At 37.9% G+C, this 22,648-nt stretch overlaps 1 protein-coding gene across 1 annotated transcript in view; it reads left to right on the forward strand.

The window, feature by feature from the left end:
* ELOVL6 (ELOVL fatty acid elongase 6) overlaps positions 1–22,648 on the forward strand; it is a 308,961-nt gene that overhangs the window by 238,561 nt on the left and 47,752 nt on the right. Inside the window, exon 3 of the mRNA XM_053703541.1 lies at positions 4,009–4,160. Coding sequence (XP_053559516.1) covers positions 4,009–4,160 — 152 coding nt within the window. The remainder of the gene's footprint in view (positions 1–4,008; positions 4,161–22,648) is intronic.

Genomic DNA, 22,648 nt, shown 5'->3' on the forward strand with positions numbered 1-22,648 from the left:
TCTTAGCTACAGTGCTCTAAAGTACACAAACACCCATAAACTACCTATGTACCCCTAAACCGAGGTCCCCCCACATTGCTGCCACTATAATATATTTTTTTAACCCCTAATCTGCCGACCGCACACCGCCGCCACCTACATTATCCCTATGAACCCCTAATCTGCTGCCCCTAACATCGCCGACACCTACATAATATTTATTAACCCCTAATCTGCCCCGCAACGTCACCGCTACCTTACCTACACTTATTAACCCCTAATCTGCCGACCTGACCTCACCGCTACTCTAATAAATGTATTAACCCCTAAAGCTAAGTCTAACCCTAACCCTAACACCCCCCTAATTTAAATATAATTTACTCTAACAAAATAAATTAAATCTTATTAACTAAAGTATTCCTATTTAAAACTAAATACTTACCTGTAAAATAAACCCTAATATAGCTACAATATAACGAATAATTATATTGTAGCTATTTTAGGATTTATATTTATTTTACAGGCAACTTCGTATTTATTTTAACTAGGTACAATAGCTATTAAATAGTTATTTACTATTTAATAGCTACCTAGTTAAAATAATTACAAAATTACCTGTAAAATAAATCCTAACCTAAGTTACAATTAAACCTAACACTACACTATCAATAAATTAATTAAATAAATTACCTACAATTAAATAAACAAAACTAAATTACAAAAAATAAAAAAATATTACAAGAATTTTAAGCTAATTACACCTACTATAAGCCCCCTAATAAAATAACAAAGCCCCCCAAAATAAAAAAAATTCCCTACCCTAATCTAAATTACAAAAGTTAACAGCTCTATTACAAGGGCTTTTTGCGGGGCATGCCCCAAAGTAATCAGCTCTTTTGCCTGTAAAAAAAAACACAATACCACCCCCCAACATTACAACCCACCACCCACATACCCCTACTCTAACCCAAACCCCCCTTAAATAAACCTAACACTACCCCCCTGAAGATCTCCCTACCTTGAGCCGTGTTCACCCAGCCGGGCACCGATGGACCAAAAGAGGACATCCGGAGCGGCAGAAGTCTTCATCCTATCCGGGCAGAAGAGGACATCCGGACTGGCAGACATCTTCATCCATCCGATGAGGAGCGGCTCCATCTTCAAGACCTCTGGCGCGGAACATCCTCCTCTCCCGACGACTACCCGACGAATGAAGGTTCCTTTAAGTGACGTCATCCAAGATGGCGTCCCTCGAATTCCGATTGGCTGGCTGATAGGATTCTATCAGCCAATCGGAATTAAGGTAGGAAAAATCTGATTGGCTGATTGAATCAGCCAATCAGATTCAAGTTCAATCCAATTGGCTGATTCAATCAGCCAATCAGATTTTTCCTACCTTAATTCCGATTGGCTGATAGAATCCTATCAGCCAATCGGAATTCGAGGGACGCCATCTTGGATGACATCACTTAAAGGAACCTTCATTCGTCGAGTAGTCGTCGGGGAAGGAGGATGTTCCGCGCTGGAGGTCTTGAAGATGGAGCCGCTCCTCGTTGGATGGATGAAGATAGAAGATGCCGCTTGGATGAAGATGTCTGCCGGTCCGGATGTCCTCTTCTGCCCGGATAGGATGAAGACTTCTGCCGCTCCGGATGTCCTCTTTTGGTCCATCGGTGCCCGGCTGGGTGAACACGGCTCAAGGTAGGGAGATCTTCAGGGGGGTAGTGTTAGGTTTATTTAAGGGGGGTTTGGGTTAGAGTAGGGGTATGTGGGTGGTGGGTGGTATTGTGTTTTTTTTTACAGGCAAAAGAGCTGATTACTTTGGGGCATGCCCCGCAAAAAGCCCTTTTAAGGGCTGGTAATAGAGTTGTTAACTTTTGTAATTTAGATTAGGGTAGGGAATTTTTTTTATTTTGGAGGGCTTTGTTATTTTATTAGGGGCTTAGAGTAGGTGTAATTAGATTAACATTCTTGTAATCTTTTTTTAGTTTTTGTAATTTAGTGTTTGTTTTTTTTTGTAATTTAGTTTAGTTTATTTAATTGTAGGTAATTTATTTAATTAATTTATTGATAGTGTATTGTTAGGTTTAATTGTAACTTAGGTTAGGATTTATTTTACAGGTAATTTTGTAATTATTTTAACTAGGTAGCTATTAAATAGTAAATAACTATTTAATAGCTATTGTACCTAGTTAAAATAAATACAAAGTGGCCTGTAAAATAAATATAAATCCTAAAATAGCTACAATATAATTATTTGTTATATTGTAGCTATATTAGGATTTAATTTACAGGTAAGTATTTAGTTTTAAATAGTAATACTTTAGTTAATAAGATTTAATTTATTTTGTTAGATTAAAATTATATTTAATTTAGGGGGGGGTTAGGGTTAGGGTTAGCTTTAGGGGTTAATAACTTTATTAGAGTAGCGGCGAGGTCCGGTCGGCAGATTAGGGGTTAATAAGTGTAGGTAAGGTAGCGGCGACGTTGGGGGGCAGATTAGGGGTTAATAAATATAATATAGGTGTCGGCGATGTTAGGGGCAGCAGATTTGGAGTACATAGGGATAATGTAGGTTGCGGCGGTGTCCGGAGCGGCAGATTAGGGGTTAATTGTGTAATGCAGGTGTCAGCGATAGCGGGGGCGGCAGATTAGGGGCTAATAAGTGTAAGGTTAGGGGTGTTTAGACTCGGGGTACATGTTAGGGTGTTAGGTGCAGACTTAGAAACTGTTTCCCCATAGGAAACAATGGGGCTGCGTTAGGAGCTTAACGCAGCTTTTTTGCAGGTGTTAGGTTTTTTTTCAGCCCAAACTGCCCCATTGTTTCCTATGGGGGAATCGTGCACAAGCACGTTTTTCCAGCTAGCCGCTACCGTAAGCAATGCTGGTATTGAGGGTTGAAGTGGCGGTAAATATGCCTTTACGCTCCCTTTTTGGAGCCTAACGCAGCCCTTCAGAGAACTCTAAATACCAGCGTTGTTTAGAAGCAGCGCTAGAAAAAAAGACGCGTAGCTAATGCACCCCTTCGGCCGCAAAACTCTAAATCTAGCGGTTATTTTTTTTTAAAATGTATAGTTTTGCTTATTTTTAAATAACATTGCTCTGACTCCTAACCAAGCCCCAAAGTTTTAGGAGAATATTGTTTAGATAGCTACTCCAGCTTGTTCCTGTTTGTGCAAAGGGTCTTTTCAAATGCAAAAGAAGGGGAAAGGGGGGAGTGTCTTATTTCCCAATTGCAGTGGGCTTTCCAGCTACCCTTTCAACTGAGCTAAACTGAGAGCTTCTAAGTAAGTTTTTAAACAGTTTTATACTGAATTTTTATATCAGTATCTGTGCATCTTTTTCTTTATAGTAGTGTCTATTACATGCAGTTATATGAAAATTGGTATATACTGTCCCTTTAAAAACATACTTAGAAGTTCCCAGTTTAGCTCTGTTTAAAAGGTTAGTGGAACACCCACTGAAAGTGGAAAATAGCAGACACCCCGCCCTCCCCCTTCCTTTGCATATGAAAAGACTCTTTACACAAACAGGAGCAAGTTGGAGTAGGTATTCATCAGTATTCTACTAAAACTTTGGGGCTTGGTTAGGAGTCTGAAAATCAGCGCAATGTTATTTAAAAATAAGCAAAACTATACTTTTTTTTTTTAAGAAAAAAACTGTATAGGCTATATAAATGGATCATCTACAAAACATTTATGCAACCGAGTTTTTCTGCACCTCTGGCAAATCATCTATCATCATAAATCCAAAGTATCATACTAATTTATGTATTTATATGTTTAATTATTTAGTTCTTTATGTATTTGATTATTTATTTTTGATACTTTGACACTAAAACTATCATCAAAATAAATAGGTAAAAAAGTGTAAATATGATTTTTAAAAAAATATGAGCAAATAAACTCAATTTTGTAAATTTATTATCTGAGTACAGCCAGACTTGTAGTTTAACAAATTATGTATGTTGATTAAGTATTTCAATAAACATAATAATTATTATAGTATTTTTTTTCCCTTTATTTCAAGTATATTTGGTGCTGTTCGGACGGGTGCTTACATGCTGTACATTTTGATGACCAAAGGACTAAAGCAATCCGTTTGTGATCAGAGTTTCTATTATGGACCCGTCAGCAAATTCTGGGCTTATGCTTTTGTGCTCAGCAAGGCACCAGAGTTAGGTAAGTAATTTTCCTTCCATTGTGCTTACTTTGCATACTGACAAAAAAAAAAGAACTGTGAGATGCCTAAGGATGTTTTGCATTGCTTGGAAAAATACATTTGTAGTTGTATTTTTTGGCTAGTTTCTGCTAACAGTCCCCTGTGGGATATTTGTAGCTTTTCCTCAATGCAAGAGTTGCGCAAAGTCAAGCTGTGTTGGTGTTCAGAACTTGACTCAATGTCAGCAGAACTTCCAGAAAGTGGGATATGTGCAAATAATTTGGTGCTTGGTAGGTATTGTAGCCAGTGGTGGATCCAGACAGAATTGGAACTGATTTTATTGTGAATTGGCTCACAGGGATCCTTGTAAAATTGGCCATGGGGAAAGAGAACTGATTGTCTGTGGGAAAGCCCCCAATGTTAAGAGCAGCCTGCATGTGCAGTGTCAGGTACTGGCAGCACTGTGCATGTTGTGTGTAGGTGGTTCCCACTTTTGTGTAGACATAGGTGGCATAGTTCCTGTGTGCACCACCTAAGTGATAAACTAGCCACTCCAGCATGGCCAGCTTGTAGGAGACCAGGCAGATGCAGCTCCTGGAGAGGCTGAAGGAACAAGGTAAGAGGCTGGGAGCCAACTGTGCTGAGGCAAGAAGACAATCGCTGTGAACAGTGTCAATAGCAGAGCAGTCTGCACACAGCATGTCTGTCAGCTCAGCACTCCGTTTTGAAACTGGGGGCTGCTCTTATAGTGACTTATAAGTGAAAGGGTGTGGATAGCATGTGGAACTCTACACACAAACCCAGCACTGCTCTGTGCCCAGTCTAATCTATCCCAAAGGGCAAAGGGAGCATTCTGGGTTATTCATGTGTTTTCCCCTCATTAGCCTCACCTGTGCATTACTGATATGATCATTGTGTGTGTATGGTTTTTTTTTGTGTGTGTGTCATAGAGTTTTGGAAAGGATAAGGGGAAATAGAAAAAAAAAAGAAGGGACGGGGCGATGAATGAAATGAAAAAAGATTGTTTGAGATGTGATCTATTAAGTCTGTTATTTTTGTACAATTTGGTATAATGTAATATTATTAAAAGGACAGTCTACACCAGAATTGTTATTGTTTTAAAAGATAGATAATCCCTTACCCATTCCCCAGTTTTGGATAATCAACACAGTTATATTTATATACTTTTAACCTCTGTGATTATCTTGTATCTAAGCCTCTGCGAACTGCCCCTTTATTTCAGTTCTTTTGACAGACTTGCAGTCTAGCCAATCAGTGCCTGCTCCCAGATAACTTCACGAGCACAGTGTTATCTATATGAAATACGTGAACTAACACCCTCTAGTGGTGAAAAACTGTTAAAATGCATTCTGAAAAGAGGTGGCCTTCAAGGTCTAAGAAATTAGCATATGAACCTCCTAGGTTAAGCTTTCAACTAAGAATACCAAGAGAACAAAGCAAAATTGGTGATAAAAGTAAATTGGAAAATTGTTTAAAATTAAATGCTCTATCTGAATCATGAACGTTTATTTTGGCCTAGACTGTCCCTTTCATTGTATTGTTTTTGTTCGCCTCTTCCCTTGTTTTTGAGCTGATGATCTATTGAAATACGGTATGTCAGGGTAATTGTTTTTTATTTATATTTTGTTAGAATATAAGGACATATTTGTATATTCCATTTTTGTTCATGACACATTTTATATTTGTATTTTATGTGTGTATACTGTAATTTATCAGTCTTATGTGCTGTATGACAAAACTTTAACCCCTTCACTACCAGGACATTCAGAGAAAAACTTGCCCAAAATACCGGAGAATTTTCAGCATTTTTGCTATCACTCCATTTAATTTTTTATATATATATATAAAATTTTAAGTAGACAAACTAAGTATTAACCTAGGCCCATTTTGGTATATTTCATGCCACCATTTCACTGCCAAATGCGATAAAATAAAAAAAATTGCTAATTTTTTTCACAAACTTTTGGTTTCTCATTGAAATTATTTACATACTGCTTGTACAATCATTGCACAAATGGCTGTAAAAGCATATCTGGCATCCCCTTTTTTTCCGAAATAGCAGCCATATATGGCTTTGCCATTGCTTTTTGGTAATTAGAAGGCAACTAATTTCAGTTGTACAGCACACTTTATTATTCCCGGCAGTGAAGGGGTTAATTAGGAAGGTTAATTTTAGCTTTAGTGTAGCGATTATACTCCCACCTGACACTTCCCACCCCCGATCCCTCCCAAACAGCTTTCTTCCATCCCCCACCCCCCAATGGTCACCCCATCTTAAGTACTGCAGACAGTCTGCCAATATAAAAAATTAAAAAACTTTTTTTTTTCATTTTAATACTTTTTTTAATTATCTTTTAATTTTTCTGCAGTGTAGGATCCTCCTAATCCTCCAACCACCCTGATTCCCCCCGCTCAAACAGCTCTCTAACCCATATATATACAGTATATATATATATATATATATATATATATATATATATATTTATACTGTATATACATGCGAACACACACCATAACTTCACTACATAATACAATAATACATGTTATAAGTATTTCTGGAGGACCATGGATAGGGTGACCATATTGCCGCTTTAAAAAGGGACACACATAAAAAATACATGTCAGGGTTCTTATACAAACATTTCTTTAAACATCCCTGAAGACAGCCCTGACATATGTATTTTTCATATGTGTCCCTTTTTAAAGCAGCAATATGGTCACCCTAACAGTGGAGCAATATTATATAACAAAGATAATAGCCCGCTTTCTTATTGGCTGTGTTGCAACAAGATACTCTGCCCCATTGCCCCTCCCGATATTGGGCTCTGGGTCCACCCCTGACTGTAGCTTGTGGACTTTACAGGGACATGATACCCAAATGTTGAAGCACATAAAAGGGATGCAGCATAGCTGTAAAAAGCTGACTAGAAAATATCACCTGAACATCTCTATGTTAAAAAGGAAAATATTGGGGCGTGGCTAAGAAGAGGCCATAACCGGTTGCTTTTCATGAAGCTCCTGGGGCTATTTAGTTTTTCTGGAATACAGCTCTTATCTCATCCCCTGCTTACAGCAACTTACTACTACCTATCTCGTAATTCTGAGCTGAGCCAAGTTTGACATATAATAATACCCAGGACCTGATTTTAAGCCGTCACCTGCACTTGAATCTGAGCAATCTTTTTTAGCCTACCCAAGCTTAGCAGATTCCCCACCGACAATCTGAGTCTGTACAATGGTAATGTCCTCTACCGGAGGAGTCTCATTCTGAGAAGATTACACCATTTGAAGTACTACTCTACATAACTAATTGGGCAAGGAGGCAGTCTGTAATTTCCTTTCCAACCCCCCCCCCCCGGCCTCCCAGGTAAAATGGGCCCACCAACTACTGCTCCTAAATAACAGGATGAAGGAATTCCAAACAACTATAGCAGCCCTGCTTCTAGGATTTGACCGGAAGATGGACACAGGGTTGGCCGATCTCAAAGCTTGCATTATGGAGGCCTGCATAAAAGATTGTGCCCGACAACCACCATTATCTGAGCATGATGCCACTGATCCTTCAGAGCACTACCTTCTTACAAAACAGACCTCCATCTACCGATCTGAAGAGTACGGGCAGACTCCAGATGCTGTCACAAAAGAAAGTGATGAAAGTAGCTCAGAGGCGTCTACTTCAGTTCACTTACACCGTCCTTGTGCAGCTACACCGAAGACCGGGAGATCTAGTGCTATTCTGATACCCGACCTCAAGCGACCCCCAGACATGGTACGTCTGACACTCTCTCAACTACCCACCCTCACTTAAACTCCAAACGGGGCAATGAAACTTACTCTCTCATTTCCGGTGTCCTGGTCGGGGGATGCGGCCGGCTCCCGTTTGGGGCATCTGGAGCTCTTTCGTAGTCACACCACCCCAGAGTCATCGAGCGAGTGGGAAGATACTTTAACATTTGTACCCCTATGTCGATTCCTAACAAAGATCTCCTGGGAACTTTTATTCATTTTTGGTAAAACAAAGAGTGGGATATATATCACCACGGTTCAGACCTAAACCGCTACGGAGATGCCCCTATGGTGAACAATAAGCCTACATCTATGTGTGAACTTGTGGACATTTATATTTTTGCCTATCTATACAGCATTGTCTGTTCGCTGGTTGCTTGTTGCAGGTCTGACATGTCCCTGCTGCCTGGCGGGCTCGCAGGCAGCCTCCTAACATAAATGCATATTTCCTTACATGAGTCAAACATATGGAGAATACATTTAGAACATGTTATATGTAGACCTAGCTGTTTAACTTGTGCACAAATTCACAGTGATTTGGAACCTATGTACAGCTTGTGTAAACTCCTATACATTCACACCACTTCCATGACCTATCACTAAGAATCATCTACAGAGCCACCTTTAGCTCCTCTTCACTACTTGAACCCTAAAACTTTATAGTAGTTATTATAGTAATGTGTTAAATGGTTCACACTATTAGTTGTTGTATCTCTCACACTCACTCTAAGAAATTAGATAAGCTAGATATAAGCTTCCTTTGCACTATGTTATGATCTATTACCCTGCATGCATCAGTCCTCCTATGTCTTTGACAGTTGGCATTAGTTGTGTTAAAGGATTGCACTTGGTTTAGGAATTGTATGAAAGTATGATATATTGTTCATATAGTAGCTAGTTTTTTATCGATGCCGGCATCACTTTTATTAGTTATTTTATAAAATTTATTGTTAGAATCATATCATATTGCCATAATAAATATTTATCTATTTGAATCCATATATCCAATTTGATTTTTCATTGGCAACATTGATTTCTATTTTAGCGGTTTGATATATTCACACTGCTTATCATCATTGCTGTTTTTTATACACAAAGTTGTTATTTATTTTATACACATTTCCCTTATATATTAACGTTTTCTCATATGAGTATTTGTCCAAATTACTAGCTCTCAGCTATTCGTAGCGCTATCCCTCCAACACATTTCTTTTCTGAATCTATGAGTGCACTTTTTGAGGTTAGTTCACTCTCATTGGGATTAGCTATAGGAGAGTAAGAGTGTAGTATCTTATAATCACATCCAATTTTTACAGGCTTCATATATGCGCCCATAGTCAACTCTCATAACTTCAGCACCTAATTAGGAATCAACGCAGTCCAATATCTATTCCAGTCTGACCTGAATGGGTGTCTAACTGGGTAGATCTTACAGCCAGGTAGATCTAACCCTTAGCAGTAACCCCCCAGTAGTCTCCACACTACGTAGTTTATCATACCCCTCATGTTAAAAGACTCCCTCCCTGCAAGCTACTTACACCATCCTAGACAACATATATTTTTAGACTTAAATATTTCATTCTATTTTACTTTTTTGTCCAAATTGCCACGCCTTCAGACTTACCCACTAATTATATAAATAGTCGATGCCCCAGACATACATATATCCTTACGTCCAGACCCTTAATGGAATATACTCTATCCTGCCTCTAATATTTAGCTTCTTTTTTTTTTTTCCTTCACTTCTTTTTTCAGATAACGTACTAAGCTAACAAAGGCCCAAGTCCCATCCCTCTCTCAATCTAGAGCAGCTCTTGCCTGCTGATCCACCCCAAATTATTCATATACTGTTTCATACCATATAGTATGTTATATATAAAAAAGAGATATCATTATAGGTCCAGTTATGTTATTATTGAAGGGTTATGTGGAGAGAATACCAAAAGAGCAGTGAACTTGATTAGGATTTATCTGAGTTACTCACAGTTAGCAGCCCTATAAAGTTGTACTTGCGCTTGAATTATGTTTTCTTCCTTATGTCAATAATTTTGCTAAACAATATTTCCACTTTGTGCTTATATATACTATTCTTGGGCATATATGTTTAGAAAGCTATCTCCTAACAATGTATACATGGTCAGGATATACTTAAACTCTATATTGTACTCTAATTTCAGCAGTCTCACTAATGTTTACCTATACCCGCAAGCTCACTGTATGCAATATGTGCATTGTTTTCACTTCTTCTCTTGTTTATCATCGGACATTCACTTATGTTTGTAACTGACAAATATCTCAATAAAAAATGATTTAAAAAAAAAAGGAAAATATTTTACCTCATATTTCCTATGTATTCATACCCCACTGTAGATAGACTTTAAACAGCCAGCCAGCCAGTCATGTTATTTTCCTATTCATTTTAAGTAATTTCTATGAAATATCATGAGATTGCAACAAAGGCAAATCATTACCTCATCACTGCTGATGCTGATTGACTATTTAACAAAAACAATGTAGCTGGACAGAAGCTGTAATATAATTGTTGAGGTAAAATATCTTCCTTTTATACAGAGATGCTCAGGTGATATTTTCTTGCCAAATTTTTACAGTTATGCTGCATCACTTTGAAGTGATTTAGCATATAAGTATTATGCCTCTTTAATAGTAAACAGGGTTGATAAAAAATATAAATTATGCTTACCAGATAATTTCATTTCCTTCTGTATGAGGAGAGTCCACGGCTTCATTCCTTACTTGTGGGAATACAGAACCTGGCCACCAGGAGGAGGCAAAGACACCCCAGCCAAAGGCTTAAATACCTCCCCCACTTCCCTCATATCCCAGTCATTCTGCCAAGAGAACAGTAGGAGAAATATCAGGGTATAAATGGTGCCAGAGGAACAAAACAAAATTTAGGTCCGCCCATCAAAGAATACGGGTGGGGGCCGTGGACTCTCCTCATACAGAAGGAAAGGAAATTATTTGGTAAGCATAATTTATGTTTTCCTTCTTAATATGAGGAGAGTCCAGGGATTCATTCCTTACTTGTGGGAAACATATACCCAAGCTCCAGAGGACACTGAATGAACGGGAGGGCAAAAAAAGGAGGTGGACCCTATTCTGAAGGCACAACAGCCTGCAAAACCTTTCTCCCAAAAGCTGCTTCGGCCGATGCAAAAACATCAAACTTGTAAAATTTAGAAAGAGTATGTAAGGAGGGCCAGGTAGCCGCCCTACAAATCTGATCCATAGAGGACTTATTCTTGAATGCCCAAGAGGAAGCCACTGCTCTAATCGAATGAACCTTAATCCTCTGAGGAGGCTTGTGCCCCGCTGTCTCATAGGCTAATCAAATAATGCTCCTCAACCAAAAAGATAAGGAAGTGGACGAGGCCTTCTGCCCCCTACGCTTCCCAGAATAGACAACAAACAAAGAACAAGTCTGTCTAAACTCCTTCGTAGCCTGAATATAGAACTTCAAGGCCCGAACCACATCCAAATTATTAAGTAACCGTTCCTTCGAAGAAGGATTAGTACATAAGGAAGGAATCACAATCTCCTGATTGATGTTGCAATCTGAAATGACCTTAGTAAGAAAACCTAACCCAGAACAGCCTTATCAGCATGAAATACTAGGTAAGGAGGCTCACATTGCAAGGCAGCCATTTTAGAGACTCTGCACGCCGAAGCAATAGCCAGTAGAAAAAGAACCTTTTAAGACAGTAATTTAATGTCAACTACATACATAGGCTAAAACTGAGCTTTCTGCAAAACTTTAAGAACAAGATTTAAACTCCTAGGAAGAGCGCTAGATCTAAACACAGGCCTGATTCTTGCCAGAGCCTGAACAAAAGACTGAACATCTGGAAGCTCAACGAGCCTCTTGTGCAGTAAAACAGATAGGGCCGAAATCTGTCCCTTAAGGGAGCTAGCAGAAAGGCCCTTCTCCAGACCATCCTGGAGAAAGGAAATAATCCTGGAAACCCTGACCTTATGCCAGGGGAATCTACGCTCTTCACACCAGAATAAGTAGGTCCTCCACACCTTATGATAGATGTGACGAGTAACCGGCTTACAAACTTGAATGAGAGTATCAATAACTCTCGGAGAAACCTCTCTTGGCTAGGACTAAGCGTTCTATCTCCACGCAGTCAGCCTCAGAGAATCTAGTTTTTGATTAACAAAAGGACCTTGTTCCAGCAGATCCCTGCGACAAGGTAACTTCCATGGAGGAGATGACGACATCCCCACTAGATCCGCTAACCACATCCTTTGCAGCCACGATGGAGCAATCCGCTATTACTGATGCCTGCTCCTGCTTGATGCGGGCCACTACTCGAGGATGAGAAGTAATGGCGGAAAAAGGTATATTAGACTGTTCCTCCAAGGCACCACTAATGCATCTATTGGCTCCGCCTGAGGATCTCCACTCATAACTGGGTAGCGCTTGGTATTGAGACGGGACGCCATGAGATCTATCTCCAGAGTCCCCCACCTGTTGCATATCTCCACAAACACCTCAGGATGGATAGACCATTCCCCCGGATGAAAGGATTGTCTACTGAGAAAATCCACTTCTCAGTTGTCCACAACCGGAATGTGGATCGCTGACAGCGAACAGTTGTGGGTCTCCGAATACTCCAGAATCCGAGATACCTTTCTCATTGCTAGGGAGCTCCTTGTTCCTCCCTGATGGTTGATGTAAGCCACTGAGGTAAAATTGTATGATTGGAATCTGATAAACTGGGACGAACCCAGACGGGACCAAGCCTTCAGAGCATTGAAGATTGCTTGAAGTTCCAGACTGTTGATCAGAAGAGAGCTCTCCTCCCGAGACCAAAGGCCCTGAGCCTTCTTGGCTCCCCAAACTGCTCCCCATCCTGAGTGACTCACATCTGTAGCCACAATCTCCCAGGAGAGTGATTCTCTTGACCAGCTGTCCAGAGAGATCTGTTGAGACAGATCCGAATGATTGCTGTTCCACTGTCTCAGCATGCACAGCTGTAAAGGTCTAAGACGGAACCTGGCAAAAGAAATTTTGTCCATGCTGGACACCATGAGACCAATCACCTCCATACACTGCACCTTGAGGAGGTCCAGAGGGCAAGACATGCCGAAGCCAGCTTGCAGCGTCTCTGGTCTGAAAGAAATATCCTCATGACTAGCGAGTCTATTATAGTGCCCAGGAACTCTATCCTGGTGCTTGGAATAAGAGAACTCTTTTCTAAGTTTATCTTCCATCCATGGGATCGAAGAAGAGAGAGAAGAGATTCTGAATGTTCTTCCGCTAGATGAAAGGATGGTGCTTGTACCAGAATATCATCTAAGTAAGGTGCTACTGCAATGCCCTGGGTTCTGGCCACGACTAAGAGAGCCCCCAGAACCTTTGTGAAAATTCTTGGGGCAGTAGCTAGGCCAAACGGAAGAGCAATACCAATAAACTGGAAGTGCTGGTCCAGGAAGGCAAACCTTAGGAACTGAAAGTGTTCCCCGTGGATTGGTAAGCATCCTTCAGATCTATAGTGGTCATGAACTGTCCCTTCTGGTCTAAAGGAAGGATAGACCTTATCGTTTACATCTTGAACGAGGGGACGTTCAGAAACTTGTTTAAGCACTTTAGGTCCAGAATCGGGTGGAAAGTTCCCTTCTTTCTTTGGGACCAGAAATAGTTTTAAATAGTATCCTAAGCCTCGTTACTCTATGGGAACCGGGACAATAACTCCTAAGGAGGACAGATCCCAAATGCACTCCACAAAGGCATTCCTCTTCTCTGGTTTTAATGACAGATTTGAGAGAAGGAATCTGCCCTTGGGTGGAAGAGACTTGAACCCAATTCTGTAACACTGAGCAATGACCATCCCTGAACCAAGCTTCTGAGAAGAGCGAAAGTCTGTCCCCTACCTGATACATAGAGATACCAGGGGTGACCCCCTACATGCTGATTTAGTCTCAGCTGACTACTTGCTCTGCTTGGACTTATTCCAGGACTGAGCCGGCTTCCAAGTCTTGGGTTGCTCGGTCTTAGCGGAGGATTGCTGGCGCTGGGATTTATCTGAACGAAAGGAACGAAAATTATTAGATTGTTCCTTTAGATCTGTTCTTTTTATCTTGTGGTAGGAAGGCCCCTTGACCCCTGTAACCGTGGAAATAATGGAGTCCAGGCCAGGACTTCAGCCACAGAGCCCGGTGGGCCTGAACAGAAAACCCAGGCGTTTTAGCATTTAAATTAATAATTTGCATATTCGCTCCACAAATAAAAGCATTATCGACCCTTAAAGCCTTAATTATATCAAGAATAATATCGAGGGGACCTTCCACCTCGATCAATTACGATAAGGAGTCACACCAGTAGGTAGCTGCTCCCGCAACCACGGCAACTGCCGCCGCTGGTTGAAATAAATATTCCGGATGTTGAAAAATCTTTCTTAAGAGTTTCCATCTTTTTATTCATAGGCTCTTTGAACAACGAACTATCCTCCATTGGGATAGTAGTGCGTTTTGCAAGCATGGAGACAGCACCAGCCACCTTAGGTACGGAACACAACAACTCCAATTGGGAGTCCGGGACCGGGAACAGTTTCTTTAAGGCAGACAAAGGGTTGAAGGAAGAACCAATCCTCTCCCATTCATTCCTTATAATATTTGCCATCTTTACAGGAACCGGGAGAGTCTGAGGAACAAACCTGTCTTCGTAAACTCTATCCAGTTTAGGAATTAAAGGTTCTTCAGGAAGTTTGACCTCTGGAACCTCTAAGGTAGCCAGAACTTCCTTTAAAAGAAAGCGCAAGTGCTCCATCCTAAATCTAAAATCTGGTTCCTCCGCAATCGGAGGCTTAGAGGCAGCCGATTCAGACCCAGAAAGTTCACACTCTGAAGTATCAGAAAGAACTTAATCTTCAGATAACTGTCTATCAGCTATAGCCAATAAACTAGATGATGACCCCTGGGAAGGATAGCAATATTTGATCTTGCACTTAGCAGGGCGAAGTAAAGCACTAATGGCCGCATACACCGCCATTTGTAACTGCTCAGCGAAGTCTGGAGGTAAAAGGCCTCCTCCAGATGGAGGTTCAGACGTGCTATGGGAAACTTCATGTGTATTAGGAGATGAACGCAGGGTGCACACTTCACAGGACGGGGACCCCTCAGAGTTGGAAGGCTCAGTGGTATCAAACATGTTAACCTTTTTTGACATAATCACTTTTTCTAGGCATGTGGAACATAATTGAGAGGGCGGGTATACCTCTGCCTCCTCACAATATAAACAGGCATTAGTCTTTGGAATAGAGGGAGTACCCTCTAAAATGTCAGAGTCCTCCATAGCTATGGGCTATGTCCTAATATAACAATAACAAACGTTATATAAAATATAAAAACGGCACCTTTATACCCCCAATGGCTGGGGCACTCACCACCTCCTATGACCCAGGCACACAGAGTAAACTGCTTCTTTCCGATAACCAGCACGGTCAGAGAGTAGGAAGTGAAACTACGACCACACCCGGTCACATGGAGTGCAACCTAGGACCGCCTCCGCTAAACAAAAGCACGCCAAGCTTGTAAAGCTGCGCAGCTCTAAAGTGAAAGTAACCTGTATGTTCCAACCTCAGCCTATGAGCCTCAGAAAACATTTCACACATAACGCAGTATAAATCAAATAAAAATGTATAAGATTAATCCCCACTGTTCAATAATCCCCCCTCAGGAGATATTAACCCTTGATTCCATACAGATAAAAGGAGCCACACTGTGACCCTGTCTTCTAGTATTAGCATATGTGTAAAAAATGAAACGATCTTACCGGAATCTATGCTGTGGACCAGAAACACAGCCTCTTGTAGCATCGCTCCTGACATGGACTTGAGTGATGAAAGCAGGCAGTGAAACTCGTCAACACTGATTGCTTAGGAGCTGTTTATACGAGTCTGGATGGTTTTGCAGAAAGACTCTCCCTGCATCTCCAGACCCTAACTTTCATTAATGCTCTCACTGAGAGGCTGACAAGACTACTTAAAACTCCAGTCCCATTTCAAAGGGTAGATACCCTTCATAAGGAACTACACCGAATCTTCTGACACTTCTCTGCCAACCTCCTGTGACGAAAGACAAAGAATGACTGGGATATGAGGGAAGTGGGGAAGGTATTTAAGCTTTTGGCTTCGTCTTGGCCTCCTCCTGGTAGCCAGGTTCTGTATTCCCACAAGTATGGAATGAAGCCATGGACTCTCCTCATATTAAGAAGGAAATCAATGATTTTTTTTTTTAATCTAATATTTCTTTTTTAATTTATATTAAAAAAAATTGCTCAAAATATATTTAAAAATAAAATAAAATGCTTTTTGAGAAAAAAAATCTATCTAAAGATAGTTTCTAAGATATAGTATAATCTAAATGTTAATCATCCTAAAATATAGATTAGTTTTTAATTATATAGCAATATGCTGTATATTCATATTAATAGCTGTAATATTATTATTTTTTTGGTAAATTAATTCTGTTAGTCTATTCACAATGTTATGCTCTCCCAGAGGTTTCTTTTGGGGAAATTTTGAAGATATCATCACATAGTATTGGTTTTGTAGTTCTAAAAAATTTTGAACTTGTGTCTGAAGAAATAGCATGGTGCTTCTTCACGGCAGAAATGCTATACAATAAACATACAGAGTTGAGAAAAAGACTTTAAAGGGACATAATGATGCAAGAAAACTTTTGGGTTTCAGATAGAGCATACCATTTTCAGATTTACTTCTATTATTAAAATGCTTAAAGGGACATGAAACCCCAAATTTTATGTTCATTATTTAGATAGAACATGTTATTTTAAAGGGACATTATACACTCAATATTTATTTACATAAATGTTTTGTAGATGATCCATTTATATAGCCCATACAGATTTTAAATGTAGTTTTGCTTATTTTAGAAATAATATTGCCCCAAAGTTTTAGGAGAATACCGACATATACCTACTCCAGCTTGCTCCTGTTTATGTAAAGAGTATTTTCATAAGCAGGGGGAGGGAGTGTCTGTTTTTCCCACTTGCAGTGGGTGTTCTATCTGCCTTTTTAACAGAGCTAAATCGTGAGCTTCTAAGTAAGTTTTTAAACATATTTTTACTTGACTTTTAAATAAGTATCTGTGCATAGTATTCTTTATAGTAGTGTCTATTACATGCAGTTATATGAAAATTGGTGTATACTGTCCCTTTAAGCAACTTTCCAATTTACTTCTATTATCAAATTTGCTTAACTATCTTGGTATCCTTTGCTGAAGGAGCAGCAATGCACTACTGGAAGTGAGCTCAACACAGCTGGAGAACCAATGGCAAGAAGCATTTATGAGTAGGAACCAATGCACAGCTAGCTCCTAATAATGCCTTGCTGCTCCTAAGCCTACCTAGGTATTCTTATCAAATAAGGATACTTTGAGAACTAAGCAAATTAGATAACAGAAGAAAATTGGAAAAAAAATTAAATTACATACTCTGTCTGTATTGTGAGAGAGAAAATTGCTTCTGAACTTACCTATGTATGCTTCTCAACAATGAATACCAAGAGAACAAAGCTAATTAGATAAGTGAAGTAAATTGAAAAATTGTTACAAATTACATGTTCTTTCTGAATCATGAAAGTTTAATTTTGACTTTACTGTCCCTTTAATGCCATTGCTCCGCTAAAAATCTATGTACATAGGATCATCTCATACTAAGTTTCCAGAAGGTGAATGAATAGATGATTGTTTGGAGTAGAATAGATCAGCATAATAACCTAAGTGTAAGCAGTAAGAATTAAAAATTAAATTTTATTATTTTAGTTAAAGAAAACTATTTAAATTGTTGTTCTTATTAATGTAATAATTATTTTTCTCCTTTCAATAAAGTACAGCTGAAAAGTTAAACAAATATGAAAGATAAGGTAAAAAAAATAAGGGGCGCCTCATAGTGAACTCCGTTTACAAATATGGTATAAGAAAATAAGGAATAAAACTCACAATTGTGGTGGCACTTAAAAAGTGCAAACAGGCAGGCCGACACTTTCAGTAGTCAGCTAACTGGATACTTCTCCCGTATCAGGACGGATGTGTTCTCCAATCTCTCAGCGTCCAAATAGGAGCAGGGTATTATGCAGCTTCCAGCAAGCACAGGTCAGCAATGGACTGAATAAAAATCACTTGTGTAGTGATATTATGCAAAATTACTTCAGTGGAAGTTAAAAAGCAGACATCTCCGTATAAAAGGTTAAAAACAAGGTTTAATATTGCAACGCGTTTCTCGACCCAATGCTACGGTCGTTTCTTCAGACAAAAGACATATAAAAACAAGTTAAACACCCTCTTTATTTAAGCTGCAACATTGTGTTTCATTGGCTGTCTAGAGTTTTCAAATCATCAAATGATGTGTGGAGGAAAAGTCTGCAGGTGTGGATAGTCAATTGTTACTATTAGAAAATGGTATGAGAAGTGTTGAATATAATGAAACAAAAAACATAATACATTATATAGTCGACAACTGTAGTGTATATATATATGTGTAAAAAATGTTTGTGCCAATTTGTGATTGACATAATGAATGTTAAATAGAATGTATAAATAAGATTTTAATGTTTTAAAAAATGTGAATGCTGAAATGGAAATTAAAGAACTACTAGAAAAACAATAAAAAACAATGTGTTACAAATAAACCATTCGTCAACAAAATCACATATTGTGATATTTTTAAAAAGGCCTTACAACTTATTGAGATAGCCAAAATTTGACAATAAGACGCTTGTAATTGGATATACAGTAAAATATTCATGATTTAAGAAAAATGTTTTATATATTATTATTTTTTTTATTTATTTTTATTATTTTAATAATATTCAAACAAATACAGTATGTCGCAATGAAAAGTACAAAACAATCATCAATACAATCTATATATTATTATTTAGAAGGTTATGTCACTAATACATGTACAAATTAGCTCACTAAATGTAAAGCAAATATAATGTATGTCAATGTCTAAGCAATTAACAATCTATGATGATATTAGATTTGCATTGAATTTTTTGGAGATACATTTTTTTATATATATAATATAATGAGCTAGCTCTCAGATAAACCCAAACATGGTCAATATAGTTGTCAATGTATTGATCGTGTTGATTTATAGAGAAATCTATATTTAAATGGCTGTCTATAAAAACATAGTAAAGCAGCGACATTGTATCCACAAGGGATTTCTGTGGGAGCTAGCTCCTACCTAGAAAATGATTGTATATTGGATGTCTTATAACCTCTAATAACTAATTATCTTGATAAATGTTTGCATATGCATATATCAACAGTGTATTCAAGTGTTGATTTTGATAGATACAATTAGTAAATCTACATTGGATTCTGGTGTATGATCTAGCTCCCAACTAAGTTTAAATTTAAATTTTTTAAATTTTAACAGTGGATATCTGTTCACTCTCATGAAGTGTATATTTACTTGCTAGTGGATGTATTAATTTAAACTAACTATAGATTTAGTTAGAATTAGTTGGAATATCCTGATGGCTAAATATTAAAACTACTGGTGTATTACAATATAACTAAAAATATATTACGATATGTGCTTGTATCCAGAATGGAAATGGATAGGAAATACTTGTGATGTAGTATGTATTCTATTGAAATTGGGCTGTATGTGTGATAAAAAAAATGACCTAATATATGTATAAATGGCTATGAGGAAAAAAATCAATAAAATGCTGCTAAATCTACATTGGCATTTAAACCAAGAGGAAATAGGGTGTGTAATCTATGAATCCAAAAAGTTTCTCTCTGGCGTAATCTTATTCACCTATTATAATTGAGGATTTTGGAACATGGTCTATCGGTAAAAATTTGTATATATAAGGATAAATAATACTATATAAAAAAAAATTCTTAAATCATGAATATTTTACTGTATATCTAATTACAAGTGTATTATTGTCATATTTTGGCTATCTCAATATGTTGTAAGGCCTTTTTAAAAATATCACAATATGTGATTTTGTTGACGAATGGTTTATTTGTAACACATTCACCTAGATTACGAGTTTTGCGTTAGAGGCTGTGCGGTGCTAACTAGCAGTTTTCCCTCACCGCTCACTTACCTACAGCGCTGGTATTACGGGTTTTCAGAAACCCGTCATTAATAGACTAGAAGTGAGCATTGAGCAAAATTTTGCTCATTATCGCACTCCAATACCAGCGCTGCTTAAGTCAGCGGTGAGCTGGTGTAACGTGCTTGTGCACGATTTCCCCATAGGAATCAACGGGGAGAGCCGGCTGAAAAAAAGTCTAACACCTGCCAAAAAGCAGCGTAATACTCCTTAAAGGGACAGTCTAGGCCAAAATAAACTTTCATGATTCAGATAGAGCATGTAATTTTAAACAATTTTCCAATTTACTTTAATCGCCAATTTTGCTTTGTTCTCTTGGTATTCTTAGTTCAAAGCGTAAGCTAGGAGGTTCATATGCTAATTTCTTAGACCTTGAAGGCCACATCATTTCAAAATGCATTTTAACAGTTTTTCACCACTAGAGGGTGTTAGTTCACGTATTTCATATAGATAACACTGTGCTCGTGCACATGAAGTTATCTGGGAGCAGGCACTGATTGGCTAAACTGCAAGTCTGTCAAAAGAACTGAAATAAAGGGGCAGTTTGCAGAGGCTTAGATACAAGATAATCATAGAGGTTAAAAGTATATTAATATAACTGTGTTGGTTATGCAAAACTGGGGAATGGGTAATAAAGGGATTATCTATCTTTTAAAACAATAAAAACTCTGGTGTAGACTGTCCCTTTAATGCAGCCCCATTGATTCCTATGGGGAAATAACATTTATAGAGTGAACATAGAAAGACAGCGCCTCATAGTGCAAATAAACTCCAAAATGTGAGATCACAAAAAAACAAGCAAATGGAAATATACTCACAAGAGTACTGGCACTCTTATAAAAAGAAGTGCGAATGTGCAGGCTGACATTCAGCAGCAGTCAGTACGCTGTAATGTGGATCCTCCAATGAATTGAAGGCACAGCCGTGGACTCTCCTCCGTAGACCACAGGGGATTTTTTATGCAGGCACCGATTGTAATGTGCAGCTTCCACTTTGTGTCGGGAGTAAGCAGCAGTGTCTGTGAATAAAAACTTCTTATGAGTTCAGAAAGTCCCCAGGGAGCGATAGGATGCAATAGAATAAAAAAGCTATAACAAAGCTTAGGGTAAAAACAATAATAGTTGTTTTATTTGATGAGCTTAAAACGCGTTTCTCGGCTGCAAGCTCCTGGCCGTTTCCTCAGTTTAATTAATGTGTGGAATATAACCATGTTCTGCACTTTCATTTCTAACAGGAATTGAAAATCTCAGACTTTCAGAATGGAGTTACAAGAAAAGGGAACAAAATAAATAATAAAAGTATATTGCAGACTTTTTTTATATATGCGATTTATAATTTTATTTTACCAACTAAAAGTGTTAGTCTTTTTAAACTGGAGATAGTTCACCTCCCAATAATTTCATTAATTTCAATGTTCTATCTTTGCATATCTAATAATATATAACCAAACCAGTAATGGTCCGATATAAATGGAAAATAATTTGAAAAAGTTATTATTCTAAAAATTGTTCTAAAAATTAAAAAAACATGATTTAAAATTGATTTAAATTGTGTTTTAAATCAAGTCCACCGTGATAGTAAATGAGCCCAAGGCTATGATAAGTCTCATATTTAATTTTATTATTATTTCTTATGATTCCACATCATTTTTTTCTCCAACATATTGTATATATATATTAGAGAAGGTTCAATTTTATGAAAAAGTCATTTGTAAATCACATAGTCTTGACCAATGTTTGTTGTTTGTTTATTGTACCAGTATTAACCTGTAACTGATGCACAGTAGCTAAAGAGACACTCAGGTCAAATTAAATTTTCATGATTCAGATACAGCATGTAATTTTAAACAACTTTCTAATTTACTTCCATTTAAAAAAATGTGCCAGTCTTTTATATTTACACTTTTTGAGTCACCAGCTCCTACTGAGCATGTGCAAGTATTCACTGACTATACGTATATGCATTTGTGATTGGCTAATTGCTATCACAAGGTACAGGGTGAGTGGAAATATACATAACTTTGACATTTGTTAGAAAAAATCTACTACTTATTTGAAATTGAGAGTAAATGCTATTGTATTGTCTTGTTATCTTGCATTTGTTGATTATGCAAATCTACTGTATTTACTGGTCTTTTAACCATAATATGCATGTTCCTAGATATTACAGTATTGATCTCATGATCCTTTGGCTTTTAAGCACATCAGCCAGCATCCCTATAATTCACAGGGCCTTCTAAATACTAATATATTATAGGGACTTGTAAATTTAAGAAATAATATATATATATTTTTATTTATTTTTTATTTTCATTTTTTTTTACTTAAATTTACCTACTTAAAATCTTGAAAACTTCAATGCTGTTCCCTTTGAAATCTTCAAAAGCTCTACTGTCTCCTACAATGTGCACTACATTAACCCCTTAAAGGGATACTGAACCCAATTTTTTTTTCTTTCATGATTTTGATACAGCATGCAATTTTAAGCATTTTTCTAATTTACTCCTGTTATCAATTTTTCTTTGTTCTCTTTGTATCATTATTTGAAAAAGCAGGAATGTAAGCTTA

This window comes from Bombina bombina, chromosome 2, assembly GCF_027579735.1.
Source record: "Bombina bombina isolate aBomBom1 chromosome 2, aBomBom1.pri, whole genome shotgun sequence".
NCBI classification, from domain to species: domain Eukaryota; kingdom Metazoa; phylum Chordata; class Amphibia; order Anura; family Bombinatoridae; genus Bombina; species Bombina bombina.